General features: G+C 42.6%; 1 protein-coding gene across 4 annotated transcripts in view; it reads left to right on the top strand.

Annotated features, from left to right (window-relative positions):
- The window catches only part of LOC143345830 (uncharacterized), a 94615-nt gene that overhangs the window by 53226 nt on the left and 25221 nt on the right, over positions 1-16168 (top strand). For all 4 annotated transcript variants that reach the window (XR_013080323.1, XM_076773324.1, XM_076773327.1 and 1 more), the window contains exons 6-9: positions 6955-7094; positions 12890-13061; positions 13343-13469; positions 13593-13673. Coding sequence is in view for 3 of the 4 variants with exons in the window: in XM_076773324.1 (XP_076629439.1) it covers positions 6955-7094; positions 12890-13061; positions 13343-13469; positions 13593-13673 (520 nt within the window). In the remaining variant the exon portion in view is untranslated. The remainder of the gene's footprint in view (positions 1-6954; positions 7095-12889; positions 13062-13342; positions 13470-13592; positions 13674-16168) is intronic.

The following is a 16168-nucleotide window of genomic DNA, read 5'->3' on the forward strand; positions in this document are numbered from 1 at the left end:
GAACTCGAGCAGAACCCGCGTAGGAAAGCTCTCCCTCGAGACAAGTTTTAAACGACGCTTATAAAACGTGTGCCCCGTGCACTGAATGCAGGGAAACGGATGTGCAGTTTTTATTTTACTCCCGCGGCGCACGTGACCGAACAACTACGCGAAAAGTTCCCTTTCGACCGCTTCGAGGTTGTCTCTTTCCTTATTTTTCACCTTGGTTTCCTTCCACCCCTTCTACTCGCTGGCACGTCGTAAATTCTTTATATAATATAAAGAATATTCGACGATGTCAAAAATTACTTGCATCAGGTTCTGGACTCCGGGTGAAAATTCGGGTTTTGTTTTTGCTCGATTATGAATCGGGAGTCGGATTAAAAAATGGAGGGCAGAAAGAAAACTTGGGTGGGAAAAAATGACGCGTCGAAGAGTCGCTGAAAGTTTGCCGCTCGAACGAACGGACAGCGTCGAACAATTTTCGTTCAATTTCGTAATAAACGCGGGCAATCCTCCTCCACCGTTTCAATTTCCAGTTGTTCGTCAACGAACCAAAGCGGATGAAAAGCAGGGAACAATGGAAATGGTAGAACGCTCGGAGGCGAAAAAAGAGAGAAGCAGGGAAACGCGACGTAGGGAGAGGGGATTGGAGAGGGGGTTGGAAAAAAGAAAACGAAACGAAGGAAGCTGCATCTGTACCGGCAGATTACGAGGTATTTCTCGTGGGAGACCGAGGAGTGGTTAACCCTCTTCTTCCAGCTTGGTTCCCCTTCATCGAGTTCCTCTTTTCAGCTGCAACAATCGCGGAAAATAAGGCGACTGGGGGGACGAAGAAAGGAAACAGAGAGTCGGGGGGAGGGAGCAGCGGCACGCGGAAACTCCATAGAAAGAAGTAAAAAGGGCTGAAACTGGGTGAAGTTCGACGAGGCGGAAATATTTGTCAGGTATTCGCGATAATTTGCATCGACGTTTCGATTCTACTGCAGCCTCGTCTAGCGAAATTCTCTTCGAAGGTTTCGTGTAAGGGTCGACGTGTATTATCGCGAGCATCGTTTCACGGTACATATTTAGATTTCTGGATCGTTATACATATTCAGAGATGAATTCTATACGAGAAAACAATAACAAAAGTTCATATAAACGCGTATTATTACTATTTGACCGAAAGTCCCTTCGACTGTTTCGTTAAGGATCGTTGATGTTTTTATTGTCGTGACCACCGTTTCACAGTATTTAGATTTCTAGGTCAGTATACAGGGTGCATAGCATGTGGGTTCATATATAAAAATTGTTTCCAAGTTATAGCGAGTTTCTTCTCAAACACATCTATTTGCCTACCATTGGCTGTCTTACCCTCTCTGTTCGTCTACGTGTTATTTATAATAATAAGTCCATACTCGAGGTTCATAGTTGCCATTTCCATACACGACGTATTTCAATGATCGGACAGTACTCTAATGTTTGCGGAATCTATTCACAGATTCAATGTTAGATATCGGACACAGTTCATAAATAGTCGAATGGAATTAGTTCAACTATCCTCATCTTTAGAGAGAATTATTCCAACACAGAACTCGGTGTAAGTTGAAAACAAGGTCAAATAGGACACATGTTCTCGTTTAGAATCCCCTACATGCTACGGGGGGCACCTTGTATAAATTTGTCGTTGACCAGCCGCATTTTCCACGATAAATACCCAAACCCTTCGGTTCCTTTTTCACTTTCCCTCGAAATCGATTCAAATTCGCGCAATAACGGGGATCGTTTATTTTCTATCGGTGATCGAGCGTTGCCACCCTCGACGAAACCGAACGGCCATGAACGTGGGGGGGTCTGCGCGAAATATGCTGGAAATTCCGGCGTCGGAGAGGCGACTGACAAATATGCAATATTTATCAGAGCCCCATAGATACGTACCCTCGCCCTCTGTTATGTATTATTCCGCCTGCTCGTATGTAAAAGACGGGTTTTGCGACCACGAGCAACCCATATGAATAGCAAATGGCGAGCCCAGGGGATACAACAGCCCTTACCTCTCCATCCCTCCCCTGTGCACGTCGACCTTCGAAAACTGACCCACTGCGCTCTATTTTTCCTTATTCGACTTCGTGAAAAGAGCAGACGATGATCTCCAGCAATTTTTCCTCGAGACTGTGAGATCTTCCTCTTTGTTTGGCTGGAAAATGTCTCGAGCGGACTCGTAGCTTTTTATATCTTCTAGTATTAGATAGATCTCGACGATTTAACTATTAATGACTCTTATTACTTCAATTACGGGTTTCATCTTCGTCGAGTTGTCGATTTCTTGGAAAATCTGTGGAAGCAAGGTCGTGAGGGAAAACTGTTCGAACGTAATTGAAGCAATCCCAACCATGGTTAAACGCGTCTAACACGTTGATACGGCCGAAATTCCCGGCCAAGCCTCGCTCAGGAGCCAACCACGGTGCTTCGAGCTGCTCGCGAAAATTAAGCGGTCTAATTAGCTCAACGAATCAGCATAACAAGTACGGACGATGGGTCTGAATTAAGTCAATTTGCTGAATCCCTGGGCTCTCGTGCATTTCTCTGTTTTATTAAGCCCGTTACCGCGAAAGCTATTGCGTATTTTAAAACCTTCATTTATCAACCGATAAATACGACCAGGCGTAATTTCCAGATTAACGACTCGTTAAAAATAAAACGGAATATCCTAATGTCCAGGGGTTTTGATATCAGTAAAATTGTGTTATTTTATATTTGTTTATATTTCGTTATTTTTAACGCGTTGCCTCTGATCCTGACTTGCTAGTTTCGAAAGCGACGTACACGCGGAATTCCTATTTTAACGCGAATTGGAGTTGAAATATTCAGGAGACGCGAATGTCCAGCGCGAAAGCCGTGCTCGTAATAATTTAATTCGCGGAGACGCAAAATCCTGGTCGGATTGGAAGAGGGAATATCCTGCGCGACTGACTCCAAGTATTATTTAATGGGAGAACTTCCGCCGGTTGAAAGGAAATTAGCCGTAAGCGGGACGGCCGCGTTTGTTAGACGGCGAGGATCGTTCCTTTATGCATAGAGCTGTATTATTAGACGAACAAAGGGGTGGTCCGAACCGGGGTGGAAAAGAATTCTTCGTCTTGTTAATTCCATCGAGAGCTACTTTTAATCTTCTCGTTACTATTGTTGCCCCAGTACCGAGCATTAAATATTTTGCCCCTTGTACCGTGTATTCGCGAATCGATACGATAATAACAAAATTATTCCTCCTGGAATTTCCATACATTTCTCTCTTTAATAACGTTGGATCCAGAGCTCAGACTCGGTGTAAACTTTTGAGAAACGGGACAAGAATACATATTATTCATTCATTTTAACTGGAATTGTCCATGGATTGTCCAAGATCTGGAATTCGAATCGTATTTGATTAAAATCTCGTATTTACACTTTCGTTAGAATTTGCCGAGTAAAAATGTATTTTGCGTGATACTCGTTCGAGAAAATGAATTAGAAAAAAATTTTGATCCCTCTGTCGAACGAACCCGCGTCTCCGTTAAATCCTGCAGGGGCTGGTTCGCAAGATTTAATTCGAATCCAGAGGCGAAACTCGATTCTCCGTCGCAATCAGCGAAGTTAATTAAGCACAACGATATCAGCTCGCATGGTGTGCCATACATACGTGTTTCTTTGTGCTGGAGATTGTGCAGCAATCGTTTACAGCGTAACGAGCACAGTTAACGAGCAATTAATATACCCGTTAAATGCGACGCAGTGAAATGATAAGATCGTAAAAGGTGCGACATGCTACTCGCGAGCAACGAGTCTATCCTTCGTGATCTTTTCTAACGTTGTCAACGCAAGTAATAAACAATTTTCCGGTAAATTTATTACTGGGGATACAACGTCGAAGATTATAGGAAAATTAGAATAGAGTTACAACCGATAGGGTGATAAATATAAGTAGTAATGGACAGTCTGTAGTCAGACGTTATCTAGTATGACTGAATTAACATTGTTAGCATTTCTTATACAGAGTAGAAACTTGTAGATAGTAACAGTGACGCGAGGATCTTTATCGAACGAGCAATTTTTAGATATTTATTTTTAAAAACGCATGTTCGAAGGTTATAGGAAATTTATTATTATTAAATCGTTGAATTTCATCCACGATATTCCTATACCCAATATGACTGGATTGTTTCCTTGCAGAGGAGTTAAAACGTTGCAGTGTTACATTTTTCTAAATAAATAATTTTTAAAAACGCCTACGACATCAACAGTTACAGGATAATTAAGTAGAAGGGAATTTAAGTAGTAATACATCGATTTTAGTCAGGCATATCCAGAAATTTTGATAACACGTCGACTGGCACCTGTTTCTCACTTCTGGAAATCTACTTGGCATCTTGCAACGTTTCTAACATTATCTAAAAGTTAATAAGTATCGAAATTCATTTATTTTAAATATCCGTAAGCGCCGGTCACCAGTGACCGTCGCGACAGTCAACGTGGCACTTCCTATCAGTACTTTTTCCTAATTTTAGCGTATACGAATACAGATATACGAGCGAAAATTCTAAGAAATTTTCTCATTGAATAAATATTACAGTATATACGTGGACTCAAGCGTGTTTTAATATAAATATTGGGATTCCTAATTACGATTTTCTCGAATTCGAACGACAGTGAACGTGTGAAAACTTCTCGTGGTAACCTTCCCCGGCTTATTCGACGGCTTATTCGCCGTCTCGCGAGCGGTTCAGAACTTTCCATCCCACGCGAATTGTAGCTTTCTTCCCCTCCGTGCAACGCAGTTTGTAAAGAAGCTTTTCCCCCATATCGCAACCACATTTGCTCAAAAATTTCTCGTCGACTCGGGAACGAAGTACTTTATATTAAATTCAATTCCCGTTACGAAAAATTGCCTGACAGATGGCAGGAAAGTTCCTAACAGGGTCGAGGAAATTTCATTCATGAATAGCGAATAAAAATTTCAGATTCGTTCGCGAGACAGCTTTTACTCGCGACTTTCCCCGAACGTTTAAAGCATCCCTTAACTTTCTCGCGCGCAATTTTTCTGATACAACTAACAGTGTTTTCTTTCTTTCGAGATAATAAAAAAATTGTCTCTGTCGATAATGGTCTGCGAAGGATAATTTTCAACGACTTTGTCCGGAAATAGGAATACAACGAGCGCGGTTTCGCGCGAAAATCAGTGGATTAGAAGCAACGGGGTTCGAGCGTTTCGAATTTCGCATGGATTCGATGGGGAAAACGAGACGCGGCCACTTTGGCCGAGGCAATAATGCCGATGATATTACGTCTGGCGTTATTAGGTGCAAACTGCTCGTTACAGTGTAAACTGCATTCCCTGTTCTGGCTGTTTCGGAGGCGGTACTCCGTGTATCGTGTGTCGGTGAACTAATGCCATTCAACATAATTAGCGTTGCCCCGTTCTGATCAAAACTTGCAGTCCACGGGGCTCTCTGTACCGCGACGAACAGAGACAACGTCGATACGTCAATGTTAAGTCAGCCCGTCACAGTTGGGTAATTACGCCAGAGATAATTATTGGAAACGTTTCGACGACGGGAACAACCGACGATACCTTTTTATTTTCAATCGTTCGCCTTTCGCCCTCCCCCCTCGAAACGTACCAGGTGTTCTCCTCGACTGGGAAAACGACTCTAAAATAATTTCAAAAAAAAATTGCAATTACATCCTTTCTTTAAACACGATTTTAATTAGAAGTACTTATGTCTTAAATCTGATTATCGATACTTGATTCTGTATTCTTTATCGAACAAAAAAGAGAAGTCATCGTCTGCGTAAAAATTACAGAGCCCCGTTTTAAAAAAGGATGCAGTTTTTGAGTGCGTCGACAACGATTTATCTTTTCCCCAGTCGCGCCGGGACACGCGGTATATTTTTTCTCGCTCTCGCGTCAATCTTAGCGGATTACGAGTCGATTATCGAAGCCGTTTCCGTGTCGACTGAGAAGCAATCGACGCGAGAACGAACGGAGAAGCTTCGACTTCGGTGACGCTGTATCATAATATAGACGATTCTCTCGCTCTAATTTCCCTAGTCGGTTCTCTTCTAAATTGCAAATGTTGATCTCGTAGAACAAAGCAGCCGATGGCACGCGCAAACAGGCTGATTAGCTCCTTTCTGGGCTACGAGCCAGGCGCAAACAAATTAGAAATCGTTTTTGGGAAATATAATCGCTATGTTTTATATTTCCAATAATAATTCCGGGCTCGAAAATTCGAAAGTTGCAAAGCTCGATTTTATGTAAATTGTTGCAACGAAATTCGATCGATCCATAAGTCTCGTTGCTCCGTAGAGCGAGAGGTGGGGGTATCTAAAATGAATTTCTTGGAGGGCTGTAGTTCCGAACTGCTTGTCGAACACTGCGAAATTGAACCGCTCCGATCGAGCTAGGCGGCTCAAATATTTAAAAGTTTCTCTGTCGGGACGCGCCTTTGCGCCGTTTTCCTGGCACGCTGTAAACCCCGGGATGGAAGTTTCATCCCGAGACTCCTCTGATTTTCCTTTAATTCCGTCGAGCGGTTCGACAGAGCACGGGAAACAAATCTAGGACAGAGTTCGCGAGTGCTTTATGCCGCGGAGACACCACTCTGCCAGCGAATCTGGCTTGTGTGTCTTTCGAGTAAATAAGTAGCTTGGCTGCCTGGTTCCATAATCGAGGGAAAAAAACCTCCCTCCAACGACCAGCGGTTCTCAAACGCCAAACGGTTCCAAACCTTTCTGAAAAACTCACTACTTTTGCAACGCATAATATCTATTGATTACGCAGTTTCTGTTTATCAACGAACGACAGTTTTTACGAATGGCGCTCAACTACATAGGTAATATTTTACGAACAAGCTATCCGAAATTCAAAAACCAAAGATATTCTTAATATAGATAAGTTTGATTATCGCATGAACTAGGATTTTTTCAAATTCGATGTTAATTTTGTTGTTGCAGCTGGACAGGTTCAAAGAGCCACCTGCGTTCGGGCCCATGTGCGATCTTCTGTGGTCGGATCCTCTGGAGGACTTCGGGAACGAGAAGAACGCCGAGCACTTCTCCCACAATAGCGTCAGGGGTTGTTCCTACTTTTACAGGTGAGAAACACAAGGGGCGCCCCCCCCCCCTGTATCTAATTCAATTGCTCGAGAACCCAGTAAAATTCGACCCCCAAAAAATTCTACCGTATCTCCAACCCTGCAGATCCAACTTGTTTAGTTGAGGCATTAAGTTGAGAATGTTACGAATGTTATTACACAAAATTATAAGTGTATATCGTCATGAACATACGACACGAGACCTGCGCAAACTTAATAAATCAACTAGACGATGACACGTGACAGTGGCTATCAAACTTTCGATATTCGTTTTATAAAATCCCCAAGCACCATAAACCTTGTTGCTTTGGAACGTTTGATCAGAAATGGTTAAAAAGTCCCTTCACAGTCCGTAGAATCGAGTCCTTTCAGGGGATGAATTTCCAAACGGAAAAAAGATCGTGAAACTTTTATCGAGGTCGTTCGAAACTCTCTCGCGAAGAGGGACGATTCAAAGCCTCCGCGAGAATTGTTATTAAAATTTTGCTGGATGGCGGAAAGGGTGGACTGTTAGCCAACGGGGACGCGGACGGAGGGCGCACTTCCGGCGAAATTTGTCCCGAAGTTGGCTGGTTTGGTTTTCGCGTTGGAGCGTTCGGCGGGACAAACGACCGGGTAATTACTCGTTGAATGGGGTAACGAGCGAGAGGGAAAAGGGAAAAAAGGGGGAAAAGGACGCAGGCTGCAGCTGAAAGTGAAACGGAAACGCGACGGGGTGAAATATCTCGCGGAGAGACGAAAATATTTTTTTCCCCCTTCTCCCTCCCATCGAGAACAAAGAGGAGATCCCTGTGCCTTTTGGCGTTGATTAAGAACAGCCACGCCCCTGCAATCTCGCCATTTTGCTAATATTTTTTTAACGCTACGTTATTTTGTTTCTCCGGACGAGAGGAGTTCCCGTCGTTGGGATCGAACGGGCTCGCGATATGAAATTTAGCCCGTTATCGGGAGAAAGAGACGATCCCAGTTGCTGAAAATATTAGTTGGATGAACGCGATAAACGCCTCGACGGACGCGAAAATGGGAAAAAATCCGCGCGCCCGTGATTCGTTGGAAAATAAACGAACGACCCGGTGGCTGGCGCGCCGTCGAAAATGAATCGCGAAAACATGCTGGAAAACGGTGAAAGGAGAATGCTTTTCGCGTTTACTACATTCGTTTAAACGGAATAAATGGCACTTCGGGGCGAACGGTTTCCTTGGGCTCGAATCGATATCCCTGCGAAACGCTTTTCCCCAAACCGAACGTTCATTAAAGGAATTGGGAAAAAATCACCATTAAAAACTGAACCGAATCTCGGATCATTAATTCCTCTAATTTATTATTTTTGCCTCTTGTGTATTCGTTATCGAGTCGTTTGTAATTGTTTACTTGCTGAATAATATTAATGAATAATAAATAGCTTGTAGACACTACCGCTACGTTCAGTTTCCTATGAATAATTCCGAAAATAAACGAAATAAGTATTTCTATAGGTGATTATTCAGTCACTGGAAGAAAGTAGAACTTGTTTGATAGCGATTAACAATTTTACATCGTTTGTGAAACCCTTCGTTCGATAGAAAAATGTCAGAACGAGGGACACGCAGTAGTCGAAGCACGGGTTTGCAGAGACAGGCTGACCAAACACGTGACTCGACTACTAAAATCCAACAATTACGTGGTCGGTAATTAACGTTGTTTACAGGGAACGATTCCGTAATCCAACATGATTCCGTGGATAATTAGCCGAGCTAATGAAGAGAGATTGCGTTTTGCCTAAATTCGTTCGAAATTATTCTTCGTTAGCGAATCAATTTCGTCCGGCCATGCGCTGACCCGTACTACCGAAACCTGGCGTCGCCTTGATCTAGGCATCCGTTTATTGTTAATTAACGTACCTGTCTATTATTTACACCTAATTGTCACGCGTTCAGAACAGCAAACTCCAGTGGACGTACGGTTGGAAAATATTGTTTCTCGAATAAATTTCCAGGCGTGAGAAACAAGTTATTGACACTAAATCGAGTCGAATTTATGCGTGCACCTAAAAATGGTTCCCTCGCTGACATAAACGTGGCATCAATCACTATGGTGGCAATGACAGGCTGGCCAGTATCGCGTAGTCTCGAAAGGCTTCATTGTATCAGGAGCATGGCGGGTTCGGAGCAGCCGCATTAATCATCGTCCCGGTGTGAACGGCGCCTAGTGGTCGCGTTCGACCTTGCTTTACCTGCGCGCGAGCGTTTCTCACGGTCCTTGGCCAGGTCAGTTATAGGCGCGCGAAAAAGGTCGGCCGTCTGACGTCTGCTGCTTAATTTGTTTACACGAACTCGACATCGACATCCTAGACGCCCAGCGTCGCGACAACCTTCGAGCCACTACCTTGGAAACTACCACCGTAAAAAAAAGAAGTAATCGAACAGCAATCAACAGAAAAATGCGAACCCGGAAATCGAAGGCAAAGTCGTGTTTTATTCGCGAATAATTAAAATTTTTACCCGTAGCTTCGCCCGGATATCCATTAACGGATTTTAATTTGCAAACGGGGGCTCTTTATGCGCCGATTACGAAAATTTATCCCGCGTTTGCGTTTCCGTTCCTCGTTCCATTTATCATTCAAACATCGAGGCTCTTTCGCGCCATTCGACGCGTAAAAATAATTTTGCGATTCTTCTTCGAAACGTAAATTCGATGAAATAATTTTCAATTCTCTTCAAAACGATCATCCACGAAGGATAGTCTCCAGTTTCGAGGTGCAATTTTTAGCTGAAACTGTGGAATGTTTTCTAAAGAATAGTTGGGATAATTAATGTAAAAGAGAATTGATCTGTCCGCGTTTGCAGGTTCCTCCTCGGTCGGAATCGATTCCGGCGAGACGACCCGCGGTCGGATGACGATGATTTATCGGTCGCATTATAATTTCTAAATGCTCGGCCCGTACTTCTGTTATCGCGTTCGATCGCCCGGATAAAATTACTCCGCGAGAAAGTTATCACGAATTTTCGCGTGCAACCTCGCGTGCGGCAACGCGAGCAAAATTCTCGAGAGCGTTTTAAGCCTCCCTTGCAACGGGCTTCCGGCCAACCTTCCAACAAATTTCACGTACGTTCAACGTTATCTTTTTCCACCGACGCACACCGGGCCAAACCACCGATTCAGGGGAGGAAAAAGGTCCTAGAAACAGCTTTCTACATATAACTAACGCCACCTCTTTGCCGAGGGGAGACCTTATTTTTCGAAACCACCGTGGTATGAATCGCTCGAAAGAATTTTTTTACGCCCTTCGTAATCGTTTGAATCGTATGTTATAATTTCAACCACTTTTCCTACGCAACACCCTTTTGTGTTTACATTTTAAAACGTAGAAATTTGTGCTTATTGTCCTGGGAAACCTAATTCGTACCTAAGTTGTGGAAAATGGAATACAGTCAGCGGAAAGCTACAGCCTCTGGATCTTCTAATAAATTAATCTATTTTTCAATTGTCGATGTCGAAGATTTTAAAAAAATTAAATATATTTACAGACCTTTGCATTTGAATTTGTACGAAAACAAGGAAATTTTTAAGAATATACAGTATTCAAGATATCAAACAGATATCTGAAAGTTCCGTAACCTTTTCCAACATTTTTTTTTTTAATTCTATTTTCCGATCTATCGCGCGCGACAACGTAAATTTGTCTCGCGTTTTGCGTTCAGGGGGAGAAGGCAATAATTTTCCCGTTAAAATTCGCCGTGTATCTCGACGGCGTCTTGAGGCTGCTTTCAGCTAAAATTAAATGCGTTTCCAGTGTATACCGAGCGAACGATAAATCATCGTGTCGGGACGACGCGATAAAACGCGCGCAATATTTTCCCACGGCGCGATTGCTCCGTATTGAATTTGACGGCCGACAGATAGTTTCTGTTGCGTGGAATCGAAAGCAAGCGAGCTATCTTCCCCGACAAAGCCTCTCGCGTTTCACGTCGGATTTCGTAAACCCCCGAAACAGGGCGGCCCGAAAGTCCTGACGCCATTCGATTCCTACAACCTTATTACTACGTGAAAGCGAAAAATTCATCGCAAGAGTGGCATGCACTGTTCTTATCCGGGTACAAAATAAAAAGGCTTTTGCACTTGAATTTTTATGAAAACAAACTCAAGCGAAGTACAAGCAAATTTTTAAGAATATACAGTGATAAAATTTCACCCGTTCCAAACAAATATATTTACTTTCTGTTCAACCCTAAAGAACCTCAACGTCAGTTATTATTCCGTAATATATTCAATATTTATTTTAACGCTAATTAGGATTTCGTATCGTTGCGTCGATAAAACTCGATATTGCTAAAAATTAATCAACTTGACGCGTTCCGCAAATTCCAGCGTTAATAGCTGAATAATCCCGCGCGTCTTTTCATTTAGTTTCGCCGGACGCGTCGAGCAAAAAGAAACGAAAACGTTTTCTATTGGATGTTTAATCGTCCGATCGAATAAACGTCACGAACAAATTGCTGCTCGTTGGTCTTCTTGGTTATATATTATTCGAATAAAATGTTTCTCTGTTTCCCAGTGACGCGAAACGTTAATGGCCGGGTTGATGTGCCGTGACAGGGACGCGTATTCAATGGGACAAATCAATTCACGCAAATATGGAATGTTGCGAGTAAAACATTTTGTCGTTTGTATCAACGACGAGGACGCGGATTTATCGATGCGAGCTCCTCCTTTGTTAATTTTCGAGCAGCGGAGCGACAGGCAAACGAATCTTTCTGTTATAAAACAGTGGTCGATCTATTAATTCATAAACGCTTTGGTCGTAAACTTTTATTGTCAGGACTTTCAATTCTCAAATCGAAACGTCCAAGGAAAGTAATTTTAACAAGGTTATAAAATTAAGGAGGTCTTCTACTGTAAAACTTTGGTATTTTTTTATAAAGAAACTATGCAACTTCTTGCATCTTGATTTTCGTCTTATTTTGGCCTCTAGAATCTCCCATTAAAATTTTTCCCAGGAGTGGCCGAACACCCTGTATATCCTTCAAGGAAATGCAAAAAAAAAGAAAAAATCGAATTGTTTGGCGGTTTACGGTAGAAGGACCCCCTTAAGTAGGAAGGTGTTAATGTTTTGGAGCACGTGGACGTTCGATTGCCAGAGCGCGCGTTAAAACGTAAGAATCGATACGAGACCCTTGAACGTTGAAACGCTCCCATCGGGGTTGCCCGCAACCCCTGGTTTCGGAATGGAGGTCACTGCGTTTACGAGGAAGTAATAAAAAAGGTTTGGAGAGCCGTACCAGGGGTAGACAGTTCTCGCTGAGGGTTTTACGAGTCCGTCTTCACGGGACGGTGGATGAAAGAAGGGCGGCAAGGCGTCCCGAGCATTTTCTTTATAGCATAGCGACCATTACGGAATTGCTACTAGGCCAGCGGGCGCATTGGCAAAAGATCTCTTGAACGTTACGAGCGTATCTCGCCATTTCGCGACTGCACTTTGCCATTCGACTCCGTAATTTCTCGCTGGCCTTCGCGACGTTTCGACAGAAAGCATCCCCTATCGTTGGCTTCCAAGCAACTCGGGGATTCCCGAATTTAAGGGAAACCACTGTGACCAAAATAAATTTCTACATCTACTAAATCTCTCATCTGTTCAATTGAAGGTCGAACGAACGTGGCCTGATATTACGTTGAATTTAAATTAATTCGAGCGTTACTCGGGAAGAAACGCAACCAACACCGGAAGCCACTCGATCCGAGAGGATTCCGAGCGTTGTTCGCGAATACGTAGCACGCGTTCGCGAAAACTAATCGAGCCTCGTCGGTTATTTTCGCAGTTACGCGGCGTGCTGCGACTTTCTGCAGAACAACAACCTTCTCAGCATTATAAGGGCACACGAGGCGCAGGATGCAGGGTATCGTATGTACCGGAAATCCCAGGTAACGGGCTTCCCATCGCTAATTACCATCTTCAGCGCGCCCAACTATCTCGACGTTTATAATAACAAGGTGAGCAAAGGTCTAACGAATTTTATTTATTCTTTGCAAACATAGAAAATTTACCATAAAACATTTTATACCTGTAGTTTACATATAATATCATAGTCTCGCGAATATTTTAATCTCTTCGAATATTGTGTTATCGTGATACCTTGTTGGAAGAAATAGCAGATCCTTGGATTTCTCGTTCACGATTATAAAATGAAAAAAAATATTAAATAATGTACGTCGAATTTTTAAAAAATTGCAAACGATCTTAGGATAATAAGGATATTTGATTCTGATCGCAGGCAGCCGTGCTGAAGTACGAAAACAACGTGATGAACATCAGGCAGTTCAACTGTTCGCCACATCCTTACTGGCTACCCAACTTCATGGACGTTTTCACGTGGTCTCTCCCGTTTGTAGGTGAAAAAGGTGAGTTACTTAACACCCTCATCATTAATTACAGTATTCAGTAATATTCTAACGTACCAATAACGCAAGTTTCAGTAAAGAACAAATGTACAGATAAGTCATATTTCTGATTTCGTGTTGCAGTCACGGAGATGCTGGTGAACGTGCTGAACATCTGCTCGGACGACGAGCTTATGAGCGACGGCGACGACGGGCTGGAAGAAGGTAATGTTCACTGTTACTTCACTCTCGTCGTTCTTCTATAATACGATCAAATTTCTTACAGAGATTCTACTTTCTTTCTTTAATTTTTTTTTTTTCAACCCCTTCAAATCGACTGGTCCCTCTTACATCGTGATCAGAGTGTTCTTTTTCTGTGTACCTTTGATGCTTGCGTCCGAGTACTTGATCGATGCTTTTTGAATTTTGTTGCCAAGCTCTCGTCGATAATCATTATTTTTTTCGCGATAGGCAGTACGGTAAAAATTTTTGAACCGGTACTTCCACTTTTCTAACTTAATCGAGCTCGTTATTATAACTTTTCGACCATCGAGTTTTGGGATTTCGTCTGGAAAAAGCAAAATTCAACCGTTTTACTGTTTAATTTCTAGAGATTACCCAAAGTGTACGGGTCAAAACGTTACAATATATTATATGGAGATTGAGACCAACCAAATCGTCAGCCTTTATTTTTCACACGTGTCTTAGCCTTCGATACTTATTTTTCTCAGCGATGTCGAACCTGCTCTAGACACGATTTAAGAGAGGCCATATGTAACGCCCAGGGAAAGCCATTTCTTTCTCGTTGATCGTTTCTGAACGAAAATAAATTCCAGAAACCCGTCTAAGAGAATTTTATTTAGCAGCAGTTGTGATCAAAATTAAATGGCATCGAACATATTCTAACTTTAGTTTTCCAACTGATATTAAAAAGTATTAGACTGTTTATGTCTAAATATCATTTTAGAACATATATCTTTGATACAACAAGTCACCATCGAGAGTCTCCACGTTTCTGAAATTTGTTTTCGCCCCCAAAAGATCGATAAGATACAGCAACCGTTCCCCAGGTATTACATATTTAGTTTAAGACGAATCAATCGATTCACGTTGTACGCGAACGCGAGGATTCGATTCTCCATCCAAAAAGAAACTCACGGTCAATTTAACGACCCGGAAACTTACATTAATCGCGTGCCAGGGAGTTTTTGAATCGTCGCGTTCGCTCGAAAGAGGAAGATCGATCGCGTGGCTGCAAAGATCCGGACGACGAATCGGGATTGCGTCCATTCCGTAAACTTTTTCGTTTCGTTTCCGATCTCTGTTTTGTTTCATCGACGCGAGGAACGTCCTTTCCCCTTTGGAAATTAAATTACGTTCCGCGGCGTCGGGTTGTCTGACAAGCAAACAAATTACACGGGCGCTCGAACGAAGATCATCGACCGGCTGAACTCGATTCTCGGGTAGAAAGTCGTATCGAGGAATTCGAATTTAAATTCTTCCGTAAGAAATTTACGAAACAGACGATCGTCTGCCGGACATTTCTAGTTTCAACTCGGAAATCTCGCGAAACAAACTATTCCATGAGCCGAAATTTCGCAAAGACGTGCTCTCGTTTTGTTCCTCGTAACGCTCGACGCGATAATAATTAATTTGTCGTTGAATTAAACTCGAATTTCTAATTAAATTTCGACCTTGCTTTCGAAATTATTTCGCGCGTCAGCTTTGCAGCCACGCCTCGATCCGCGAATATCCTAAATTTCTCTCGAGTCGTTCACCATTCGCGCGCCTCTTTCAAAATTTTCACGCCTTTCTCGGGAAATTACGGGGAAAAAATCGACGGAATCCCGCGTACGCGCGTTCGACGAGACTCCAAAGACCCGCCGACCCCTCGACCCTCCCGGAATTAAACATTGAAAAAGAAAAAAAAAGCGTCCCAAAAAGTCCCGAAATGTCTCGAACATCGCAGGAAGATTTTCAATTCTCTTTCTGTTTCCATTTTCACCCGCTGCACGGACAGATGGTAAGAAGCGCCACTCGACTCTTCTAATCGTCACATTATTAAGAGCTTCATTGATTATCATTGATTTCTATTTTTCTTTAAGCTGTTTCATAGATAGTGTCAATGTGTCGAGTTTCTCTCTTGTATTGATTCGATTTCTTTTTTTCACCTCTTTCGTTCGTTTCTCTCCGTACGTTAATTTTCCCAAATCTCGAGCGGGGAACGAAAAAACAAAAAAATATAGATAATAATTTACACCCTACTCATACTCTTTTCTTTGTCACACACGATCGAATCACACGGCGCGTTTTTCCATTTCTCTCACATTCTCACTGTCTTTCGTCCATGTTTTCGTGTTTCGTACTCGCATCGAGGTACGAGCGGATTGTTTCTAATTTTTTTATTATTTCCTCTCCGTCTCTGTGTCTTATTATAGCTCTTTATTTCATCCCTTCTACATTTATATCTTTGTTTTCTCTCCTCGACTGAATCCATATATCTATAACACATTGTATTTATAAATATACGTATACTTTTCGTACTTCGATGGCACACGGCCTGAATTCTTGACGTTGTCACCGGTAGACTCATTTTCTGCATCGTTGCGATCATAGTACATAGAAGATATATTTTTTCACCTTCGTTCGGCGCGTGTCAAGATGGCGCCCAGTATACCCAAGTGCCTAGCGTTCGAAAACACGAAAGACTCGATTCTATT

Source organism: Colletes latitarsis, chromosome 9 (genome assembly GCF_051014445.1).
Source record: "Colletes latitarsis isolate SP2378_abdomen chromosome 9, iyColLati1, whole genome shotgun sequence".
Classification (NCBI taxonomy): Eukaryota; Metazoa; Arthropoda; class Insecta; order Hymenoptera; family Colletidae; genus Colletes; species Colletes latitarsis.